This window comes from Muntiacus reevesi, chromosome 3, assembly GCF_963930625.1.
Source record: "Muntiacus reevesi chromosome 3, mMunRee1.1, whole genome shotgun sequence".
Lineage (NCBI taxonomy): Eukaryota > Metazoa > Chordata > Mammalia > Artiodactyla > Cervidae > Muntiacus > Muntiacus reevesi.
In genome coordinates, this window is record NC_089251.1 from 267,107,190 (window position 1) to 267,130,589 (window position 23,400).

Genomic DNA, 23,400 nt, shown 5'->3' on the forward strand with positions numbered 1-23,400 from the left:
CATCTCTCACCTTAGAAAATCCAGGGGTTTCAGGCTCAGCCGCAGTGACCTTGGCAGTGTGTACAAGTGTGAAGGCGGTGGGCTGTGGGGAAGGGGAGAGAAGCCACCCTCTCCTGGTCCTGTGGCCTCAGCCCTCTTGGAAAGAAGACACATCCTTCCCCATTTCTACAAAGAGGAAGCTCAGACACAGAAAGGTAACGGACTGCCTGTCCCCCAAACTAACACTGCTGATAACTTCAGCTAAACAGACTCCAGAAGCAGCTGGGGACAGAGGTGCTAGGGCAGCTCCTAGTTTCTGCGAGCCTCTGAACACTGAGCTGCTCTCCATCAAAGCCGTGGCGGCCCGGCTGATTCCTGTAGTCTAAAGAGAGGCTGAAAGTGCCGCGGTAATGGGGAGGGAGGAGAAAATGGATAGACACCAACAGAAAACAAGGGCTGGCAGCCAGGTTATTTTTCACAGGTTTCTTTATGAAATTAAATGTGGTTTCTGCTTGGAGAAGGTATAGTGCAAGAGTGACTGTACATGCTGCTGAATTCCCAGGGGCCACAGGGGCGGCTCTGCGCTCTGCCCCAGGCCAGGCCCTGGCCACACTCTTGAGCGGCCCTCCTCCACGGGCCGCGGGCTTCCTTCCTACCTGCGTGCCCACCAGCTTCTGGGTGGGTCAGTCCTGGGTGCTGGGCACAGACCTCAGTCCTTATGGCTTCTCACGCTCACTCAGGGTAAGGCAGTCTTTCCGTGTCACTAACAGTTCTCTGGTGTTGGAATTTAACAACAAAATCCAGACTGGAACCAGGTTATGGAATCACCCCACAGCTGCAGGTGAACTGGTTACAAATCCTGACAGAGTATTCAGTTGATTATGGTTCTGTTTTCTTTCCACTATAAACAAACACATCACAAGTGAAGAGAGGGTGTCCAGCAGCCAGGAGTGTCTAGAGGGACTGGGAGGAAGTAACAGGTGGGCTCCGGGCCAGATGTTTTTGTGCCCAGAATTCCTGGTTCCTACCCACCAGGGATGCAGGCTGCCTGGCCCACCAGCTGGGGGCCTGTGAAGAGAACAGGAGGGCAGAGAGGTACACAGCCTGGCTCTGCAGGTGATGAAGGCAGAGGTGGGCTCCTGCCCAGAGAGAACAGGAGCAGGAGGGATGATCAGATGTGCAGAGAAGAGGGTCCACAGCGGCCATTCTCACACGTGCCAGCCTGTGGGCGGTTCTGAGCAGATCCCACACTCAGGCCTGCTAACTTGCAGATTGCAGAATGGACAGAGGGCCGGATGCGGTGAGCCTCGGGCAGGAAGAGCTGCAGGCCTCCTGGCCAGGCAGGTCCAGATGGTGCCACTGGTGGGGCACGGGCTCACTTGCGGAAGGGTGCCAGCCGGCTGATGCTGTGCCAGAAGGTGGATGGCTTTCGCTTGGGCTCTGCCAGCGCCAGGACCTGTTGCTGAGGCAGGCTGGTGGGGAGGGCCGGGTGTTTCTGGCGTGTCAGGTAGTAGGGTCGGCCGAGGGCTGGCAGGGGAAGAGTCAGGGTCAGAGGTGCCTCAGGAGTGAGGGGATACAGGCCAGAGCCTGCAGGGGTAGAATGGGCCATCCCCAGGCTGCTTCAGACATCCCCCTTTGCTTCCCCTGGGGTTGTCCACATCCAAGGGCCTGGGCGGCCCTCCGTGGCCTGCAGGGGGGTAACCAGAGGGGACTGGAAGGTGTGGGGTGTGGAGCTGCTCTCAGGGTGGTGTCTGTGGGGATGGGCTGTCAGCTCCTTGGCGAGGCTGGCTGCCAGGAAGCAATCCTGCCTGGGAAAGAGCACCGGCTCTGATGGTGCTGCTCACAGGGGTCTGAGGGGATGGCAAGTAGGAGCATCCACCAAGTACCTACACTGCAGGCTTCCTCATCGGTGGTCCCTCAACCAACTTGGGAACACCCACCTGTAAAGGGCAGTGGGCACCTCTGAAGACCCAGGTGCTGGTCCTGCTTTGGGCTGAGCTGCTGTGGGTGGAGGTGGAACCATCACCCGCTTACCTTTGGGCTTCCCGATGGCCTGCTGCTTGCTGGCGTTCAGCATGGCCTGCTTCCTCTGCAGCTGGGTAATGGAGAAGCCTGGGAGGGGGCCACAAATGAGACACCTGCTTCCCAGTGAGAACACAACCGCTTTCCCATCTCGCCTGCCCATGGTCCTCTTGTTCTGGCACCAGCACAATTGGTGTGTGCCCTGCCCTGCCCACAGTGCCTGGGGGCCCAGCAGGCCGCACGGACTCACCAATCTGCCTGCTTTGTCCACCCAGGCAGAGGAGATGCTCTGAGGAGCTCCTCTGGGGGCCTCCCTTGCCCTCCCCCATGACTCAGCCTGATCCACTCACCAACGTAGCTGGTGGCTACTGTCCTTTTTGGCACTCTAGGGGAGGCTCTTGGCCATATCAAGGACTCACCTGGTCACTGCCCGCTGTGATGGCCGGAGGACCAAGGACAGGAGGGGAATGCAGTGGGGGGGATGGCGTGCTCATGTGGGGTAGGGGGAGGCTTCTGGAGGCCAGTGTCCACCTCACTCCAGCTGAGCAGAGGCATGTGAGCATGTTGGAGCGACCCTCAGCAGGCATGCAGACCCACACGGAGGGTTGCAACCAAGACATGTCCCAGAACCTCACAAACCCTGAGGTATTCTGGTGTGAGACCTGCCTCACAGTTGCAAGGTCATGTCCACTTCCCTGCACCCAGGATGCAAAAAGCGCCGGGTGGGCCCTCAAGTGGAGCAAGGCTGAGTGGGGTCTCGCACCTGTCTCTTGGTCCAGCCGCACCTGCTCCCGCTCCCTGGCAAAGGCCTTGAGCCAGCGCTGCTTCTGCTCGGGCTTCTTGGCACACAGCAGGTGGCTCTCCCCCGAGGGCCCACAGCGCAGCCGGAAGGCGTTCCTGACGCTCACGTGGAGCTCTCGATCCTTCCCGTCCTCCAAGTCCACCACCTCCAGGCTGTCCATGTCCACTCGGCCCTTATAGTAGAGCACATCCCGGCGGAGAAGGTCCTGCCAGAGACACTGTGAGCCCCTGGCCCGCCTACTTGCCCAGCCCCTTGGCCTAAACCACTCTCCTGAGCACATCTAAGGCCCTTCCTCATTTTCTGCCTTGAGACTGGAAGGGCCGGTGGGCTATCACCCACTTCGCCGGCAGAAAGTTCCTTCAGGAGAGACAATAAGCTTGGCTCGGCCCACAACCATGTGCTGAAACCATGGTTAGGAGCCGCTGTTTCAGTTGACAGTTACTCAATGGCTTGGGGGTCTCTGAACACTCGGTCTCACAGGAGACGCAGCCGTGGTTACAGACAGCAGGCAGGACCCACCCTGCGCAACAGAGAAAAGCAGCAGTCTGCCAGGACTGGGCCAGGGCCAGCACTCAGGAGGCTGCCCGGCCACTTGGGCCCGTTTTCAAGAGGGAGTAGAAGCCAGCAGCAAAAAGGAGGCCTGACTGTTTATAATAGCCAGGACATGGAAGCAACCTAGATGCCCATCAGCAGACGAACGGATAAGGAAGCTGTGGTCCATATACACCATGGAATATTACTCAGCCATTAAAAAGAATTCATTTGAATCAGTTCTAATGAGATGGATGAAACTGGAGCCCATTATACAGAGTGAAGTAAGCCAGAAAGATAAAGACCAATTCAGTATACTAACACATATATATGGAATTTAGAAAGATGGTAATGATAACCCTATATGCAAAACAGAAAAAGAGACACAGATGTATAGAACAGACTTTTGGACTCTGTGGGAGAAGGTGAGGGTGGGATGTTTCGAGAGAACAGCATGTATATTATCTATAGTGAAACAGATCACCAGCCCAGGTGGGATGCATGAGACGGGTGCTTGGGCCTGGTGCACTGGGAGGACCCAGAGGAATCGGGTGGAGAAGGAGGTGGGAGGGGGGATCGGGATGGGGAATACATGTAACTCCATGGCTGATTCATGTCAATGTATGACAAAACCCACTGCAATGTTGTGAAGTGATTGGCGTCCAACTGATAAAAATAAATGAAAAAAACAAAAACTAAGAGGAGGCCTGGAGGCAGCTGGAACAGAAGATCCCAGGGTTGGGGAGGGGAAGCTGAGCTTCGCAAGGAGAGAAGAGTTGGCTTGAGGCCCAAACAGGGCATTATCAGCAAGGAGGGTGTTCTTACCAGCATTGGGCACCAGTCAGACTGTGAGGGTCACCCTCGGGTCCCTAGGGCACTGGGCTCCCTCTGTAGAGACCGCCTGCCCCCGACTTTGGCCCAAAGGGCCTGACCAGCGAAGGGCCTCCTGTACACAGGGCCCCGGGCAGAGAGGAATTGTGTGTGCATAGCTCGTTTTCTCGGGGCAGCTGCTTCCAGCCCTCAGCCTCACTCCCTCCACAGATGCTCCTAACAGGCCCATCCAGCAGGGGAGAGTGACTCTGGTACCTTCTTACAGTAGATGAGCTGGTGGTCAAAGAGAAAAAACATTCTCTGCTGGCTCTTGGCTTGTGGCTGTGTGACACGGGTCAGCTCCCCCGAGTGGATGAGTTCTGAGCTCCTGACCAGGAGATCTTCCCCCTAGGGAACCCAAGGGGAGCCGTGAGCTGAGTGACCCCATCCTGGGGCTTAGAGCAAGGCTCTGCTGGGCTCTGCGTCCTGCCTCTTGCTGAGTTGGTGTGGTCACTGTTGGTCTTGTCTGCTGTGGCCCCCAGTGGGCCAGGGCCTGCAGCAGACCGGAGGGGTTGCTCTTAGAGCCCAAGGAAGTTGTGGGGGGTGGGTGGTGGTGGTGGTCTGGCCTATAAGTTTTTGTCTCTGCTAAGTGAGGCCCTACAGCAGCCAGTGGCATATCTGCATTGTGGCTGGTCCCTATCGAGATGTCATCAAAGTAAAAGATAATCTGATTTCAAAGACTTAGTATGAAATAAAGACTGTGGCTATTTCACCAATGACATTTTATATGTTGATTAAATGTTGACTTGATATTTTCGATATGTTGAGTTAAACAAAACATTGTTAAAGTTCGTTTCACCTGTGTTTTTTCTTTTTTTTTTTCACTTTTAAGATGCCTGTATGTGCGTGCATGCTCTCAGTCATGTCTGACTCTTTGCGACCCCATAGACCAGAGACCACCAGGCTCCTCTCTGTCCATGGAATTTTCCAGGCAAGAATACTGGAGTGGGTTGCCACTTCCTCCTCCAGGGGATCTTCCCAACCCAGGGATTGAACCCATATCTCTTGTATCTCCTACCCTGGCAAGCATATTCTTTACCAACTACGCCACTTGCACATATAAAATTCCCTATTGTGATTCACATGGCACTCTGATTGGACAGCGCTGCTCTTAGAGAATAATTAAACTTGGCTGAAAGTCACTTCCAAGGCCAGTCTTTTAAAAGAGGCTAAGGGGGTCTTCTTCTAGTTCAGTGTACCTGCAGTCCCATCATCAGACATTACAATTTCAGATGAAACTGCACCATGTCTGGTTCCTCCAGGAAAATGCCAATCACAGCCAGGTGCTGTTGGCAGCTGTTCAGTTTGGGATAAGTGAGTTTGTGGGGACCCTTAGCCAGGGCTGGGCCTCAGAACCCATCATCAGGAAAGCAAAACCCAAACACTTTTCACAAAACATAAACCATAGCACTCAGCCCCACTCCCAGGGATTCTAATTCCGTATTTGTAGGGTGGGGCCCATGAATCTGTTTTTTTGTAGATGTTTTGGCTGGTGAGTGAGAGTGGAGAGCACAGGCCAGGAACGTCGTCATTAGTTCAGGCCTCCATGCTGCCCTAAAAGGTGAGACTGGCCCACACGAGGGGATTGTGTATGCCAGAAACACAGAACTGAGAGGCTCTGACTGGTGGTAATCTGTTTCTGGTCATGCTGTGGCAAACCTGATCACTTCTGTTGAGAACCCCAGTAGTTAACTCAAACTTGGGGGACCAGCCTGTCCCTGGAGGCTGGTTGGTTGCACCCTGGGAGGAGCATGTGGCATTTTACACGTGTCCTGAGCTCTTCAACAGGAAGGAGGCCAGCAAGCCTCCTCTGGGAGCAGCGCCTGAGGCTTGGTCCTTGGAGACGGGCCCGGCTGGCCCAGCAGAGGCCCAGTTCTCCCTCCTGACACCAGCCTGTTTGCTGGTTCCCAGGAGCGTGGCTCTCTGCTTCAGCTCCCTCTTACGATATCTCAGGGGCAGCATGGTTTCAATGCCAGGGCCAAGCCCTTTGGTATTTTCTGAGGTATGGGATCCTCACCTCCCAGTCCTCTATAGAGCTTTGCCACTGAGCAATCTTATCAATGTTTTCAAGTCTCCGTTTCCGTTCATTGATGAGCTGGGCCACATTCTTCATGGCATGTAAGGCAGCTTCCACATCCTTGAAATCCCTGGGGCCAGACAGAGACAGCAGAGGGCTTACTGGATCGAGAGCAGAGGGGCTGGGGACATGCTGGAGCCCCTGTGGAGCCGCTTCCCTCTAGGGCTGTGCCCCTGGGCCACTTCTACACTTGTCAAGGGCACACGCCCATCTTCTCCATAAACGAGGCACAGAGCAGAACTTCATACCCTGTTCATGCCCTCTTCCTTCACTTCAAGGATAGCTTATGAAGGCAGGGATAATTGTGTATTTTAAGCTTGTGCTGTTGCCCCAATGCCTGCAGCATTGCCCAGCACACTACGAGCCTCAACAAATGGGCTGACCCAAGGCTTGGAGAGCCACCCCTCTCCCCCAGCACCCTCCTACCTGTGCTGGGGGTGCGTGTACTTGAGCAGCTCTGCCAGTTGCAGAGGGTACTTGCAGATCTTCTGCACGGGCGTCAGCAGGAAGCCATCCAGGGAGATGTCAATCATCTTCTGTAGCAGCCGGCAGGCCTCGAAGAAGTACACATACTTGCTGAGCTTGGCGAGGCGTGAGAGCTCCACGCAGGCATTGGGGTGGTTGTTGCAGTACTCTGAGTAGATCTGGAAGTCTGCTTGCTGCAGGCACAGCTCAGGGTGAGAAGACAGTCTCCTGCTCCCCCAGGCCATGGGCAGTGTTGGGAAAGGGGTGGGAGAGAGTGCAGGGGATTCAGGCTCTGTCTACCTGCTTCTTTGGGCACAAGCTATGCAGAATCATGCCCAAGGACATGAAAGACCCCAGAAAACTCAGGTACAGACGTGCCTGTTGCCACCTGGCTTTCTCTCCTGCGCTCTCAGCAGATATTCTGACGGTATGCCAGGTTCTGGGGTGAAATCAATGATACTAATAAGAAAGGCCAAAAAGGAGAGAGAGGGAGATTGAGATGAAATGGGTGCCAGGGCCAATGTCTGTGCCTCCCAGGCTGTCTTTCTTCTCAGCCCAGTGTCTTGCTTCCTCCTGACAAAGCTCTGGCTTCACATCTGAAGACAGCCACTGTCTTCCTTTTCCAATACCACGCGACACAGACATATCTGTGTTGCGTGTGTGTCGTACGGGAGACTCCCTGTGTGTGCCTTTCATCTACCTGGAGCCAAACGGAGACCAGGTCTGGCATTCAGCAGCCTAGGACTTCATGAACTTAGGCAGCAGCTGGCTGCCTGACAGGCCGCCGTGATGGTCACACTGGGTAATGTTGATAGCATGCCTTGTTAGACCTGCCCTAGTTCCCATTTCCCCGTCACAACTCTGCCTGTTGATAAATGGACCCAAATCCCACAGTTGCTCAGGTGCCCAGACACACCACCGGCTCCTGAGGTCTCCCTTCTCAGCTCTCCACCCGCCACTGGCAAGAGGGGGCAGGGCCTCCCCACCCGAACTGGTGGTAGCCAGAAAGGAGCACAGATTGTCCCTGATGGGCTGGGCCAGGCATCTTCTGCTCAGCCTCGTGTGACTGCCACAGGAGAGGGATAAAAATGAGTCCAGCTAGCCTAGACCAGTCCAATGAACCTTGGCTAAATTTCAGCCGGCGTTTAGAGGTGGAAATAAGGATTACTTCAACCCAAATTCCAGTGTGCTTACTGAGTGAGGAAGCCCAGAATTTGCTAGGAATGTCCTTAGGGTGCCCAGCCCGCCTCTGCCCCAGGCAGTTCCTTTCAGGGCCAGAGCCGAGGCCCTCCTGCTCCAAGGAGCATTCTCTTCCTTGGGGCTCACCCCACGCTGACCCCCAGAAGCAGTGACACTTCTAAAACAGAGTAGAAGGGAGAGGGCAGTTGGGGCCAGGGCTGGTGGGGTAGGGCGAGCCCCCAGCAGAGATGGGCAGAGCAGGGGCCCGGGCCGGGGCTGGTGCGCTCACGTGCTCCAGGAAGCAGGCGCCCAGCTCGCTCAGGTGTGGCCGCTCCCGGTTGAACTTCTGCTCTAGCGCCTTCACAAAGGCCTTCTGGTACCGGTATATGTCCTCAATGTTCCCGAAGATGGTGCGCAGCTGCTCCTCGCTGAACATGTCTGCCCGCTTGCGGCACTGCCTGAGGTACCCCTGGGGGTGCGAGTGGTCAGGCTCCCCTCTGGGCCCCCGCCCCGCCAGCCCGCTCGCCTCCAGCCTCACCTCGCAGATGTCCCGCAGGTGCTTGATGTAGTCTCGCTCCGTGCTGAGGATCTCGTTGATGACGTTGGTCCGCATCTGGTCCCTGCTGCCCTGCGCCTCGGCGTCCCCGCCATCCCCAGCCCCTCGGCGCCCAGGCCCCAGCGCCTCATCGTCTGCAGGCTCGTCCTGGTTCACCCGCAGCTGCAGGTGACACAGCCAGTCAGAGGCCCCCGGGGTCAGCGCCCAGCATCCCACACGCTGACGGCAGGGAGCTGACACTCGGAGGACTCAGAGCAGCACAGGGCAGGAAGATCCCGCATCACCCAAGTAATGCCCAGAGGGACGGGTATGGCAGGCCGAAGGCACCCGGCTCCCATCAGGACGGTGTAGATGCTCATTACAGGTGTTCTGAACCAGCACCTGCTCACAGTGGGCCTACTGGGGGCTGTGAAGCAAGTGGACAGGTGGCGTGGCCCTGCTGGCTCTGAGACTATAACTAGGAAAGGCTCAGGGGGCAGAGAGGGCTGTTAACCCAGGCGGTCTGGGCCAAGAGAAGCAATGAACCTCAGGGCCTGGGGCCTCCCCTCCCCACTGCCCTCTGCCTGCCTTTTGGAGGCTGCACCAGGGTTTCCTCCCCGGAGACCAAAGGCTGCCTTAGGTCTGGGTTTGCCCCCTGTGATCTCCTGGGTTAAAGACTGAGCTTGTCCTTGCCTCAGTTCCCTAGGTGTGGTGACAGCTCCCAGAGTCCAGGACTGCTGTGAAAGTCAGAACTGAGAGGATCTGCGCAGACGGTCTGCACAGCACTCTGGAAACCCTGGGAGGCCCAGCTGCCTGTGGCAGTGGTATTCTAACATGCAGACCCTCTGCCCCCAGAGGGGCCCATCGTCTCTGACCCATCCTTCTCCGGCCGCTGAGGACTCCGGGAGAGAGGGCAGGGCTGAGGTGCGGTTAGTGGTAGCACAGGAGGAAGGCTGGGTCTCACTTCCCAGGCTGGGCTTCCTGGGACACCCACTCAGCCCCTGAGCCTGCAGTCGAGGTGAGACATCCACCTCCAGCACCTCTGACCCCAGAGCACACTCAAACTTGCGTTCCAGAGCCAGCTGTGGGCTCTTCTCGGGCTGAGAGAAGCCGGGCCGGGGCCATACCCGCACGAAGCTCGCTGGGAACCAGCCCTCGCCGTCCGCGACGCGGCCCCACCACCACTCTCTGTTGGTCGCATCCATCACTTCGATGACGTCTCCAGCGTTGAAGCCCAGTTCCTGGTCATCCATGGTGACATGGTCCCAGAGTGCTTCAGCACAGACCACACTGCCATCGCTAATAAGCTGTGGAGAGAGCCGGGGAGGGCGTGTCAGGGTAAAGGTGCTCCCCTACCCTCTGCCCCCCAACCCTGGAAAGAGGGGATCCTGGCTTGTTCACAGAGGAGGGGACTGATGGAGGCTCCCCCAGGCTCCTCAGGGGGACGGGGCTGTGCCCAGGGCATGTGCCCAGGTATGCACTCTGTCTACACTGGCAGTGAACTCATCACTGGGATCCTGGGGAGCCATCAAATCTGAGAGCATGCTGCTCCCGCCCTGCACAGGGCACATGTTCCTCCCGTCCCCACTGGGCCAGGATTCAGCTCTCCACTCCATCTCCGATGGCTCTCCGCTCCCCCTGTGCCTCTGCTGTGCTCTGGGATGCTGGCCCAGGGCACTGCCAGCTGCATCTCTGCTGAACTCCCTGCCCCCCCCCCCCCAGGGGCTCCTACTGTGGCCTTGGGGGGGACCTCAGAGCTGCAGAGAGAGGGGCCTCGCTCCTTCCTAGTGGCTTCTTGTGGACGCACAGTGCCTGGGAAGCCTCCTGACCAACAGCAGCGCCTCTGTCCTCGGGTCTGGCAGTGCCCAGCCGCTGCAGTAGCTGGATCTGGTCTGCAGAGTTTTTTGAACGCTTGCAGAACCAGTCTCACGGCACCCCTGACACCAGCTGAGCAGTACCTCTCCTCAGAGTTCTAGATCTCCAGCCCACAGGATTCTCCCTCTTAATGATTGCAGCCGTTTCCCTTTATTCCCCAGCTCTAAAGATAAAGCTCCATCGGAAAACTGCCATCTCTGTAACAGAACCCTCAGGGTTGTTCTTGAGCACGTGGTGACTGAGTCAGCTGCTTTATACCTGCCGAATAATTCTCTACATTGATTTCTCTCTGTGGAAATAACTGGGGTGGTTCCTTTTTGCCACACGATCAGAAATCACATCAGGAGGGATGCTCCCCTCCCAGGCAGTCCTTGTGCTCAGAGCTCTGTTTCACACTGGGCTTGAGGCAGGAGGTAGACCGCCCCCCCGCCAGGGTGAGCAATTAGGAGTTTATTCCCTGTGGACAGGAACTCCAAAATATCCATCAGCAGGACAAAGAGAGAAGGCTGAGCCCTGCCCATATAAAGATAAGATACCACACATTTCTCATTCTTGAAGTTAAGGAGACCTTCCTGACTGGAAAGCTCTTTGGAGGTCAAAAGGGGAGTGATGCTAAGCCTACCCATAGGCCTCTGCGGTGAGATGCGCACGCACATGGGAGGGTCCCAATATACACCAAATACAGACTCAGAGCCACGCAGATCAAAATGACTGGCCAAAGGAGACTTGGAACAAATGCCCCATGAAAGTGGTTCCAACTGCCATGAGGGTGTGACTGACTGTGCCCATGTGTCTACCCGCACGTACTAGACTCTCCTTCCTACTAGCACACATTTCACTTATTTCATTACTCTCTCATTGCTCTCTTTGTGGGAAAACTTTTCTGCAACGCTGAACGGCCAGGACCTTATCACTGACCACTGATCTAGTGGTCTAACTGTTGTGACACAACTCAGTCTCTGGCAGGGAACCGAAACCCTGCTTCAAGCCACTGCAGGCCGAGGCCACCTGAGATCGGGCTGACTCCTGCTTTCATGTCACAAGGGTTCAGTATCTGGTCTGTGAATGACACGCGGCTCTGTGAGCTTTGGGCGGGAGGAGGAGTGGACTGGGGCTGCCCAGGAGGTGAGATCCATGCCCCTCTACTAGGACCAAGTGTTGGCTCTCATTGTCACGGACCTGGGCTGGCTCTCTGGGCATCACCAGACAGGCCCTCTGTGCTGCTTCCTCTTCTGAGCTGCTGCCCATCGGGGGGCCTTCTCTGGGTGCTCCTAGGGTGGTGTGCATGGTAATCCTCCCACCAAAACAGGAACTGGCAAGACTGGCTGTCTCCACCTCAGTTCCACTTGCTGTCTCCACAGTGTCCCAAAGGGACAGGGTGGGATGTGGGAGGGTTGCTTAGGTACTGGTGCCCATTCAAGCTGGGCCTTGCCTCCAGGGTAGGGCCTGAGAAAGCATGTTCAGAGACTACCATGAGGTGGTTTATGTTTTGGTGGGTGGGGTTTAAGCCTGTTCCAAACCCCAGTGAAACGACTTTTCAGAATAATCTACAGCTTATAGGCACACCCACTCTCATAGCAGCAGCTCTTCACGGGTTGCACATTTCTGTGGTCCACCCAGGGACCCTGGGCTCAGAGCACTGGGTGAATCCTTGGGGGTCACAGACCTCCTCAAGACACCACTGTACTCATCCACTAAGAAGACCTACTATGGGTTTGTCCTTTCCTGCAGGGAGAAACCTCCTGGCTGCAGTGTGGCCAGGATGAGAAAAGTGGACTTGGCGAGGCCAAACAAGAGGAACTGGCCAGCTGCAGCCTGGGCAGTTAGCACAAGCAGGCTGCCATCCAGGTCTTGGTGGGTCTGGCCCCAGACCAGGAGGAAGCAGAGTGACTCAAAGGTGGTTTGAGTGAGCCAGTGTGGACATGGGTGCAGGAGGACATCCCTGTGCAGGGACAGTGACCACGGGTGACTGTGCCCATCAGGATGGAGGCTATTGAGGAAGATTTGTATGCTTTGAGCGATGAGTTACAGAGACTGGGGAGGATTCACCCCTGGAGCTGCTTAGGTAACCTGAAGTTTGGATCTGGCAGGGAACAAAGCTTCTTGTTTATTAAGCTTTGTAGATTTGATCCCAGACAAGTGAGTGTTCTGAGACTCCCTGTTCCTGCAAGTCCCCCAGCGCAAGTCTGCCAGTGCACTTTCATGGGCTGGCTAATGGGATGCTACACTCTGATCTCAGAACAACCTGCTAGTGACAGGTGGATGCTGTCCATCCTCAGGTCACAGAAACTGTACACACTGGTCACCACACAGGGAGGAAGTACTGCAGACACTTCAGGTTATTCCCACCAGAGGAACCAGGTCAGGCATCTCCCCTTGTCTCCATATTCCCACATGTGAGCCCTGAACAAAAGCCCCTCTTGAGTGGCCAGTGCTTCCTGTCTTGCCAGTCTTTGCAGAGAGGTGCGGCTTCTCCACAGGTGGTTTTCTGCTCAGCTGGAAGGGCTCCAGTTATGGGCAAAGAGGCATGGCTTCCTGGAGAGATCAGGATTCCTGACACCTTTATGGACAACTCCATACTCATCCTGATCGGTCGCCTAGAGTCCTTCGAGTCCCAGCACCTTGCTGGGCTGTTCCCATGACCAACTTTCGTCTTTTCCCTGTGCCTCGGTCCCCATCAGCTCAGAGTTACAGGGAGCTGGGTCACCAAGCTCCCCTGTATATCCACAAATGGGAGGTGCTTAGATGAGCTATGACATTAACAGCCATGACATTAACCATTTGTGTGATGTCACCCACACAAAATGTAGCTCCAAGGGGTCAGAGATGCAGTCTACCTCCAGGACAGCCTAGCGGCCACCAGAGCCAACACTGGCGTGCTTCCGGACAGGGGCCCTTCCTGTCGCTCTGAAGTGCAGCTGCACTGAAGCCAAAGCTCAACCTGGGCAGGCCCGGCAGCGAGAGGTCTGGGCTTACCCTTGGCCTGGTAATGGAGCGCACAGGCTGCATCTGAGGTGTGAGGTTTTATGTGGGGGCAGGTGGGGGACTGTACCAGTGGAGGGGGAGTCAACCTCAAGACCAGGGCAAGCCAGGGACAGGGGGCAGGATACCTTTTTGTGCTTCTGAGATTTTGACAGGCCTGGGAAAGCCAGGCTCTGCCTCAAAGTGCCCCCTGATAATCACCCGTCACCCTCCCCACCCCGCCCCACCTCTGTCTCACACATGCCGGCTGTTGGAGGATTCAACTCCGACAGTCTTGGGAACAGGGCTTGGCTCCCACGGCCCCCCTGCGCAAGCATTCTGGGCGTGGGGATGTTCAGAATGCCCACCTGCAAGGCGCAGGGTGGGGGGCGGCTGTGCCTTTGGTGGGGGGCATGCTGACTGAGACCACTTAAGACCTAAAATGGTGAAAGCACTGCAGATAACATGAGCAGAGGAAACCACTCATCCTCAGACATCTCAACCCATCCAGAAAAGCATGTCCAGATCTGCTCACACAGCGGTCACATGTGCAAGGTTCCCTGACAACCAGATAGCCGCGGCCACAGCTGCATCCGCATCCTCAGTTACACACTCAGACGCGCCATTTTACACACACACGCGCGACAGACGTGGCACATGTGTTACCTCGTCCCTGAGTCACCCACCCTGCCGCACCCCAGGGGATACACACACAGACGGCCCCTAGCACCCGGGGCTTGCGGCGGAGGCCTCCGCTCGGCGGCCGGCAGTGCGGGGCTACCCCGGCCGCACCTCGGGCTGCTGGCCACAGCGGGCTGGGGGCGGCAGGAAAGATGCGCACCGGCGCCACTCACCCCGGCGGTCAGCGGAAGGCCAGCAGAAATATCAGCACGACGTTGATGAGCACAAGCAGTGCCAGGACGGCGAAGACGACCACGCGCTGGGCGCCGGGGGGCAGGTTGCAGCGCAGGAGGGCGCGCAGGACGCTCCCGGGCGGCGCGGGGCGGCGCCGGGACTGCGGGGCCCTGGCCATGGCGCCCGGCCTCTCGGCCCCGCGCGCCCCGAGATCCCGCCGCGATAGGGCGGCTGCGGGGCTGCCGGCGCGCCCGGAGTGGGGCGGAGCCGCCGCACTCTCCAGCCCCGGCTCCTTGCTAGCCGCGCGCGCCGAGCTCCCCCCGGCCCCAGCCCAGCCACCCGGCCACCGGCGTGGGCGGGGCAGGGGGTGGGGCCGGGCGATCCGGCGTGCTCCCAGCTCCGCCCGGAGCGCCTCCTCGCTAGTGGTCTCAGCGGTCGCGGTTCCTAACCGGCCGGGCGCACAGAAGCCCAGGGTGGCGCTCGGGGCGCGGGAGGCCAAGGGTTCTGAGTCCTAACACGAAGGATTGTCCTTGACCCCGACTTCACAGACTAGTGAGTGCGACTCTGAAAAGTCAGACAATTCGCTGTCAGAAGCTCGCCCAGGAATTTGAATTCCGGATAGAAAGCGATCCATGCTGAGGTGCTCCGGGAAGGCCCTGACTCAGGACATCTGCTTACTGACCTTGCCCATCAGCGCAGCATTTTGTTCCTATGAGAGAGCATCTGGCTTCTTAAGCTGCCGACCCTCCTACCCAGTTTCACTGAGGTACAACTAACAAAGATTGTGTATATTTAAGGCGCACGACTGGATATTAGACATACACTATAAAATTACCCCCACAACCAAATTAACTACCATTTCCATCACCTCAAAGAGGTGCCATTTTGTCTGTGTGGTGAGAACACTTAAGAGCTAACTACTCAGCAAATTTTAAGTACAATATTGTTAATTATACTCATCATGCTGTACATTAGATCCCCAGAACTTATTCATCTTGTATAATTAAAACTTTGTACTCTTTGACCAATGTCTTCCCATTTCTTCCCCCGCCCCTCAGCCCTTAGCAACCATTCTACTTTGATTGTATGAGTCTGACTTTTAGATTACACATACAAGTGAAATTATGCAGTATTTGTCTTTCCGTGTCACTTAGCATAGGGGTCATTAACATTGTTGCAAAGGGCAGGATTTCCTTCTTTTTTAAGGCTGAATTATATATATATATATATATATATATATATATATATATATATATACACACACCACATTTTCTCCATCCACATTTCTTGACTATTGTGAATAATGCTGCAATGAACATGGGAGTGCAAATATCTCTTGAGAGATCCTGATTTCATATCCTTTGGATATACATCCAGAAATGGGATTGTTGGATCATATAATAGTTCTATTTTAAATTTTTTGAGGAACCGCCATACTGTTTTCCAAAGTAGCTGTACCAGTTTACATTCCCATCATCAGTGTGTAAGGGTTTCCTATTCTCCACCCTAACACCGTCTTTTGTCTTTTTAATAACAGCCATTCTAACGTGTGAGGTGATACCTCATTATGGTTTTGATTTGCCTTTCCTTGATATTGAAATGTCAAGTGACATTGAGTATTTTCTTTGAAGAAATGTCTATTCAGGTCCCTTTGCCCATTTTTAAATTGGGTTATTTGTTTTTGTTTGTTTTGCTATTAAGTTGTGAGTCCCTTAAGAGATTTTGCCTATTAACCCTTTATATTTACAAATATGTTCTCCTATTCCATAGGCTGCCTTTTCAGCCTGTTGACGGTTTCCTTTTACTGTGCAAAAGCTTTCTAGTTTGATGCAATCCAATTCCACCTATTTTTGCTTTCGCTGCCTGTGTTTTTCAAATGTGTCATATCCAAAAATCATTGCCCAGATCAATGCCAGGAAGATTTCCCCTTGTTTTCTTCTAGGAGGTTAATGGTTTCAGGTCTTACATTTACGTCTTTAATCCATTTTGAGTTGACTTTTGAGGGGTCAATTTTATTCAGCAGCTTAAAAAAAAAAACCCTTGAGGGACCAATTTTATTCAGCAGCTTAAAAAAACCCCCCTATGTCCAGTACTTAGGGATTTCTATTGCCTCCCAGTCAGAGCCTGCAGTCTTAACCTTGTAGGGCTCAGAGCTCACATACAAGCCTCTTGTTCCATCCACGTAAGGAGCTCTGTCACAGTCGCTGTGCCCCTCCAATGGGTCAGAAGGCTGCAGCTGAGGGGGCCAAGGAAACTGCAGAGCATCTCAGATGTGGGCAGAGGTTTCCAGGCTCCAGGCTCAGCTCTGTGGCTCCTGGAGTAGGAGGAACCCATGGTGGGATGATGTGCAGAGGCGGGGTGTTCCCTTGTGGGTGACTGTGTGTTCAGATTCCATGTGTGTGCCAGCTCTACATGCATGTGAGAGATGAGGTTACCTGAAGACGTTACCATCCTGCTGAACAGTACAGGTGAAATACCTGTAGGTGTGGCAGAGGAGGGTTGGGATATATCCAGATGGGCTGTCTGCCCCCTGCAGATCTGAAGGTTTAGCCTGGCTCTAACTATCTGTCTAGTAAGGGAACACAGTCTTCTGCTCCTGCTCAGTTCTTTAAAAAACTGGTTCAAGATTTTCTCTCTCAACCTCTTACCAGGATGGTAAGGGCTCCCTGCACCCCAAATCCCATGCCTCTGGTGGGGAATGGCTCAGACCTCTGACCTGGGTCATTTTGTCCCTGTGGTTCTAGAGCCATCAGACACCCAGGAAAGAAGGCGCAGAGGGCTGTGTGTCTTCAGGCCGCTGGTCAGAGCAGCACTGAGTGCTATGGGTCTGCAAGACCTACCAGGCCTCTGGGGGCGTGCTTTAGGACTTCAGTCTTGGCCCAGTTCTGGGATGAAGTTTCTGTCCCCTCCACAGCTGAGCAACCTGGCAGAGTTTCAGTGGGAGAAGAACCTCTGAACCTGGGCCAGGACAGAGGACTGAGAGGTGACCTCTGCCCAACCTTGGAACCCGGGCTTCAGATCCTGGTGATCTAGGTACATGGCAGGAAAGACAATAGCAACAGGCTTTCTGTATTTCATGACCAAAAGCAAAGCCAAAAAAAGCTTGAAAGCAAAGGCCGAGGCCCCCGAGGGGTTCAGGCTGGAAGGATCCAAGTCAGGGAGAGGAAGGTAGGTGGAGGAGGCAGCAGGGCCTGGCCCATCAGGCTGGTGGCATGGATCGGTGTGCAGGTCTGTGAGAGGGCAGGACTGCTGTGGAGATGGGGGCAAGGCTTTGGGAGCTGAGGGAAGAGGAAGTCTGCCCTGGGCTGCTGGCCATGGACACTTGCAGGCCTGGAACACTGACCAGTACTGGGTTCCTCCCTGGTGCTGCGGAGTGGGTGCAAGAATCATGTCAGGTCTGGGGACAGATATCCAGGGTCACAGGCACTGGGGAAGACAGAAACTCCTGGAGAGAGGGGGGTCTCTCCACTCCATGGAGGGGTGGTTGCAAGCCGGCCTTGAGTCCTGTGGCGTTCACTAAATGCTCCACCAATAAGTGCTAGGAGCCACAGGAAGGCCAAGACTACCTTCCACCCTTGGTGACTCTGTGGCCCTGTGGGCCAGGCCAGTCCTGCTTCCTACCTGCGGCGCTGCTTGTGTGGAGTTAGTCACTCAGTTGTGTCTGACTCTTTTCTACCTCGTGGACGGAGCCCATCAGGCTCCTCTGTCCATGGGATTTTCCAGGCAAGAATACGGGAGTGGGTTGCAAGTTCCTTCTCCAGGGGATCTTCCCAATCCAGGGATCAAACCCGGGTCTCCCACATTGCAGGCAGATTCTTTACTGTCTGAGTCATGTCAGGAAAGCTGTGCTGGCTTATTTATTGGCAAAATTCCTTAAAAAAACGTTTTAAGCCCCAGGTTGGAGTACAAGCTTTATGTCTGTCTGCCCTCTAGTCTGGGTGTCATCTTATTTCAGCAGGATGATCCATGAGCTGCCCCAGTCTGCCTTGCCCTCCTGAAGCAGGGCCATCAGAGCAGCTCGATACACAAGTGCTTAGAGGGGAGCCAGACACATGAAGGCCCTTAGCTCCATGAAGGAAGTGGTCAGAGCTGGGGGCAAGCCCCACTCCCCATGCGTGCCATCCCACATTGCAGCTTGGCCCGGCCCAGAGGGGAGACACTGTTGTCTGCAGGGTAGTGAGTGGTCACCAGGAGATCCCAGGCCTCCTAGCTGGGAGCTGTGACTACCATCCTCTGGTTCTCTCTCACAACTTGGTGTGGGGGTTGAAATGAAAAGGGAACCATGTCTTACAAAGACATTGCCTACTTTCAGCCTTCAGCTCTTCAGAAAAAAATCCCTGGGGTAAGAATGTCCTCAAGCCTGACCTCAGTGATGTCTCTGGCTCAGCAGGGCATGGCTGAAGCCATAGAGGCAGGGAGAGAATGGGAGGAGGGTAGAAATTGGGCAGACAGGCAGGCCCAGGCCTGGGCCCGGTCACAGGCATCTGGAGGGGACAGTGATGAGAGGGGACACTTCTGGGCCCTGACACTAACTCATCCTGCAGGAACTGGACCATCACGAGGTGTGAGGCACAAGTTAGGTGCAGGAAATACAGGGAAAAGACACCGCTGTGCCTCTTCTCCTTCCACGAGGGCACATGCAGTAAAAGCCAGGCACCTATACAGACGGGCACTGTCTGCTCCCACCCCCGCCGTCAGCTCCCTGAGAGCAGGACTGCGTCCTCTGCACAGCTCTGTTCCAAGGCTGGGACACTGCCTGACACACACACGCAGTAAATGTCACATGCACAGAACACACAGGCGAACGCTGCCCATCCAGACCCTTACGTGGTCACACACACACACTCCTCACACACTCAGAACACAAAAGGGCTTCACTGTCCCCTGAGATGTACCTGCTCTTCAGCCCAGGTGGTTTCCATTCCCTCCTGCTTAGGAAACTGAGGAATGATCACTCCTTCTTAGGTCACCAGGAATAAAAAAGTGTCCCAATTTAGAGCATGACACTCATATGTTCTTAGAAAATACAAGTGATGCTATTTAGTGTGGACTTTTCCCTGACACCTGTGGCTTCTGTTATTTCCAAGCCTGAAACCCACGCCGAGCCCCAGCAAGCCTTCTTGCCACACGCGTGACAGCCATGCGCATGAGAGGGGCCGGGGATGCAGAGGAGGACGCGCTGCCCTCACAAGGCTGGGTGAACCAGCCTGTCACCGGAGACTCAACTCTGATGTCTCTCTGGAGTTCCCAATAAGGTGAATCCCATGAATGCTGCCAACAAATCATAACAAATACTGCCTTTCCTGAGTATCCAGTACACCTGGGCACCATGACTCCGACATGCTAGTGGGCACGGGTGCAACATCTACCCCACATCGAGGAAACAGAGGCTGAGACAGAATAACCTGCAGCAGCTCCTCCACTAGCCAGTGTCAGGAAGGACTTTGTACGTGGGGGTCTGGACGTGCCGGTGGGTCTCATGGGGAGGGCAGCCCAGTCTCTGCCCCGAGTCAGCTCACTGCATCACTAGAGGGGCTCTGCAGCCCCTCTGTCTCCCCCCTCCATCCCGGGAGCTCTCACAGGGTCCGGGGCAGACCAGAACCTCGGAAGCACTGAGGGTTCTAAACATAAGTACAACATCACCACCCTGTCCACTCAGTAACCTCAAATGCCAGGCAGGACCTTTGAACCAAACAGGAAACAAATTCTCTAAGCAGTCAAAATAGGTCCCATACAATTCATAGTCCAAATTGCCTTCATTTCCATCAAAATGTAGATGGAAATGCCCCACATCTCCTGCCCCACATCAGAGATTATTTGTTCTTCTAGAGCACTCCTGGCTCTCAGCTTTCCTCATCCAAAGCATCTGAGAGTGGACAATTTGTCAAGGGTTGAAAAGGCACATCCCCAGCCAGCAGCACCACGTGACCGGCCAGATTCCACCACCAGATAGGAGACGGCTATAAAAAGCAGACAGGAGAGCTGTAACAAGGCAGCGCTGATGGCCAATCAGATAACCCTACACCTTTTCAGAGTCCTGGAAAGCTTTACCTTACTGTTCCTCCTCATTATCATCCTCATCATTGGAGACCAAGAACCTACTGCATGCCACGTTACTTACATTTGTTATTTCAGTCTGTCCTCCTGCAACCACATGGTCATCCTATTTTACAGTACAACAAACCAGTTTTCACAAGGCTACCTGCTCAAATCTATGTGTCTGGTCACTGCAGGCAGGAGTTCTGATCCCGGGGTGGGAGGCTTTCCCCCGCCGTACATGGCCTCCCACCAGGGTTGGGTCCCAAGACTGAGAAGGGCAGCTGAATCGTGAAGGAAAAGCAAAACATTTTCTGTGAATTATGCTTAAGATGACATCGTTTTGGAGCCCCTTCTACTCAAAATAGCTTATCAGAAGCACTTAAAGGCTTCAAATATTAGAAAAATCAACTTATTTGGATGCTTAATCCTTATGAATAATGGATTTTGAATAAATCATTACTTCATGGCTATTTTAAATCACTTAAGGGGCTAACCCCTGTCCTCCTTCCTCCCAAGCAGATCTTCCATTGAGGATGGTATTACAGGCTTATATCATAGGTGCTGGGTACCACACCTGCTGGGTTCCCTGAAGGCCCCATGAAGGCAGAGAGGAGGGACCTCAGATTTGACAAGTTCTGCTCGTGGACACCACGTTCCGAAGCGAGAGGCACAGACTGGAACTGTGATGCGTGCACACCGTGCCACTGCCGTCTGCGCGGAGCGCAGTCTGTGGCTGTCCGGGCCTGTGTGAGCGTGCTGGAGGTGCTGCCCCGGCCGGGCCACGCGTCCCAGCCCTGTCCGCCCACGCAGCCCCGACTGTACCTCGTTGATGGCCAACTGCTCGCCGCCCCCTCCAGTGTGGCTGTAGTGGTGGCTGGAGCTGTGCCCATCCTCATACAGGTCCTCCTCACTGCCCGCCTCATCTCCACGGAGGGCTGTGTCCAGAGCGCCATCAGGGAGGGCTGGAAGGAGAGAGAGAAGCTGCCAAAGAGGACCGAGGGAGGGGACCCACGGAAAAGGAGACATGCCTTTCAGGGATGAACAGTCCTTCTTTGAGAGGAGAGAGGGGGTCAGGGAACCAGATTCTCAAACCATTCTTGCTGCAAAAACACAATCTGGCTGAAAGAGTGCACTGGTTGACTTCACACCACCACTATACATCACTTACCATTCAGTCCCCACCAGTTCCATAAACAAGGACACACAATTATGTCCAGTGGCAAGACACCCAAGATCCCCCCCCAGTTGAATTAGATTCAAAATCACTTACCAGTGTATCAGATATAGATGGTATACCTTATCATACTTTATATATGGTATAAAGCCCTTAAAAATGCTAATGACTGATTTTTTTTATCTTTATTTTATTTTTTTTTCATTTATTTTTATTAGTTGGAGGCTAATTACTTTACAATATTGAAGTGGGTTTTGTCATACATTGACATGAATCAGCCATGGAGTTACATGTATTCCCCATCCCGATCCCCCCTCCTACCTCCCTCTCCACCCGATTCCTCTGGGTCTTCCCAGGGCACCAGGCCCGAGCACTTGTCTCATGCATCCAACCTGGGCTGGTGATCTGTTTCACTATAGATAACATACATGTTTTGATGCTGTTCCCTCGAAACATCCCACCCTCGTCTTCTCCCACAGAGTCCAAAAGTCTGTTCTGTACATCTGTGTCTCTTTTTCTGTTTTGCATATAGGGTTATCATTACCATCTTTCTAAATTCCATATATATGTGTTAGTATGCTGTAATGTTCTTTATCTTTCTGGCTTACTTCACTCTGTATAATGGGTTCCAGTTTCATCCATCTCATTAGAACTGATTCAAATTAATTCTTTTTAGTGGCTGAGTAATATTCCATGGTGTATATGTACCACAGCTTCCTTATCCATTTGTCTGCTGATGGGCATCTAGGTTGCTTCCATGTCCTGGCTATTATAAACAGTGCTGCGATGAACATTGGGGTGCACGTGTCTCTTTCAGATCTGGTGTCCTCTGTGTGTATGCCCAGAAGTGGTATTGCTGGGTCATATGGCAGTTCTATTTCCACTTTTTAAAGAAATCTCCACACTCTTCTCCATAGCAGCTGTGCTAGTTTGCATTCCCACCAACAGTGTAAGAGGGTTCCCTTTTCTCCACACCCTCTCCAGCATTTATTGCTTGTAGACTTTTGGATAGCAGCCATCCTGACTGGCATGTAATGGTACCTCATTGTGCTTTTCATTTATATTTCTCTGATGATGAGTGATGTTGAGCATCTTTTCATGTGTTTGTTAGCCATCTGTATGTCTTCTTTGGAGAAATGTCTGTTTAGTTCTTTGGCCCATTTTTTGATTGGTTCATTTATTTTTCTGGAATTGAGCTTTAGGAGTTGCTTGTATAATTTTGAGATTAGTCCTTTGTCTGTTGCTTCGTTTGCTATTATTTTCTCCCATTCTGAGGGCTGTGTTTTCACCTTGCTTATAGTTTCCTTTGTTGTGCAAAAGCTTTTAAGTTTCATTAGGTCCCATTTGTTTATTTTTGCTTTTATTTCCAATATTCTGGGAGGTGGGTAATAGAGGATCCTGCTGTGGTTTATGTCAGAGAGTGTTTTGCCTATGTCCTCCTCTAGAAGTTTTATAGTTTCTGTTCTTACATTTAGATCTTTAATCCATTTTGAGTTTATTTCTGTGTATGGTGTTAGAAAGTGTTCTAGTTTCATTCTTTTACAAGTGGTTGACCAGTTTTCCCAGCACCACTTGTTAAAGAGGTTGTCTTTTTTCCATTGTATATCCTTGCCTCCTTTGTCGAAGATAAGGTGTCCATAGGTTCGTGGATTTATCTCTGGGCTTTATTCGTGGATTTATTCTTTGTTCGTGGATTTATTCTGTTCCATTGATCTATATTTCTGTCTTTGTACCAGTACCATACTGTAATGACTGATTATTAAATATGTGTATCTCCAAAGAAATATACAGTATACAGATGCAAATATTGTTTGAAAAGTAATAAAATAAATACATTTTTATCATCCTGATATTTATCATCCTGTTTAAGAAAATACAGACTCTTAGAATTCACACTCCTGTATATCCCACTTCAGTCCCTTTCCCCACTCTCTCCTTTAAAATTATCCAGTATTTCAAGCTTTTTATAAACTATACCCAGGCTGTCTTTGCTTTGGCATGTATTTCTGCTGAGTTTTGCATGGTTTGACCTTTTC

The 23,400-nt window shown here is 53.5% G+C and overlaps 1 protein-coding gene across 1 annotated transcript; it reads right to left on the reverse strand.

Moving 5' to 3' along the window:
• Window positions 1-14,409, reverse strand: LOC136163535 (rho guanine nucleotide exchange factor 4-like). The gene is given in 11 exon segments (XM_065927956.1): window positions 1-1,412; window positions 1,415-1,506; window positions 2,014-2,091; window positions 2,765-3,008; window positions 4,421-4,552; window positions 6,222-6,351; window positions 6,708-6,940; window positions 8,215-8,394; window positions 8,464-8,643; window positions 9,588-9,767; window positions 14,151-14,409. Coding segments are annotated over 10 exon segments (1,620 nt in total). The 5' UTR covers window positions 9,714-9,767; window positions 14,151-14,409; the 3' UTR covers window positions 1-1,187.
• Window positions 14,410-23,400: the final 8,991 nt, after the last annotated feature.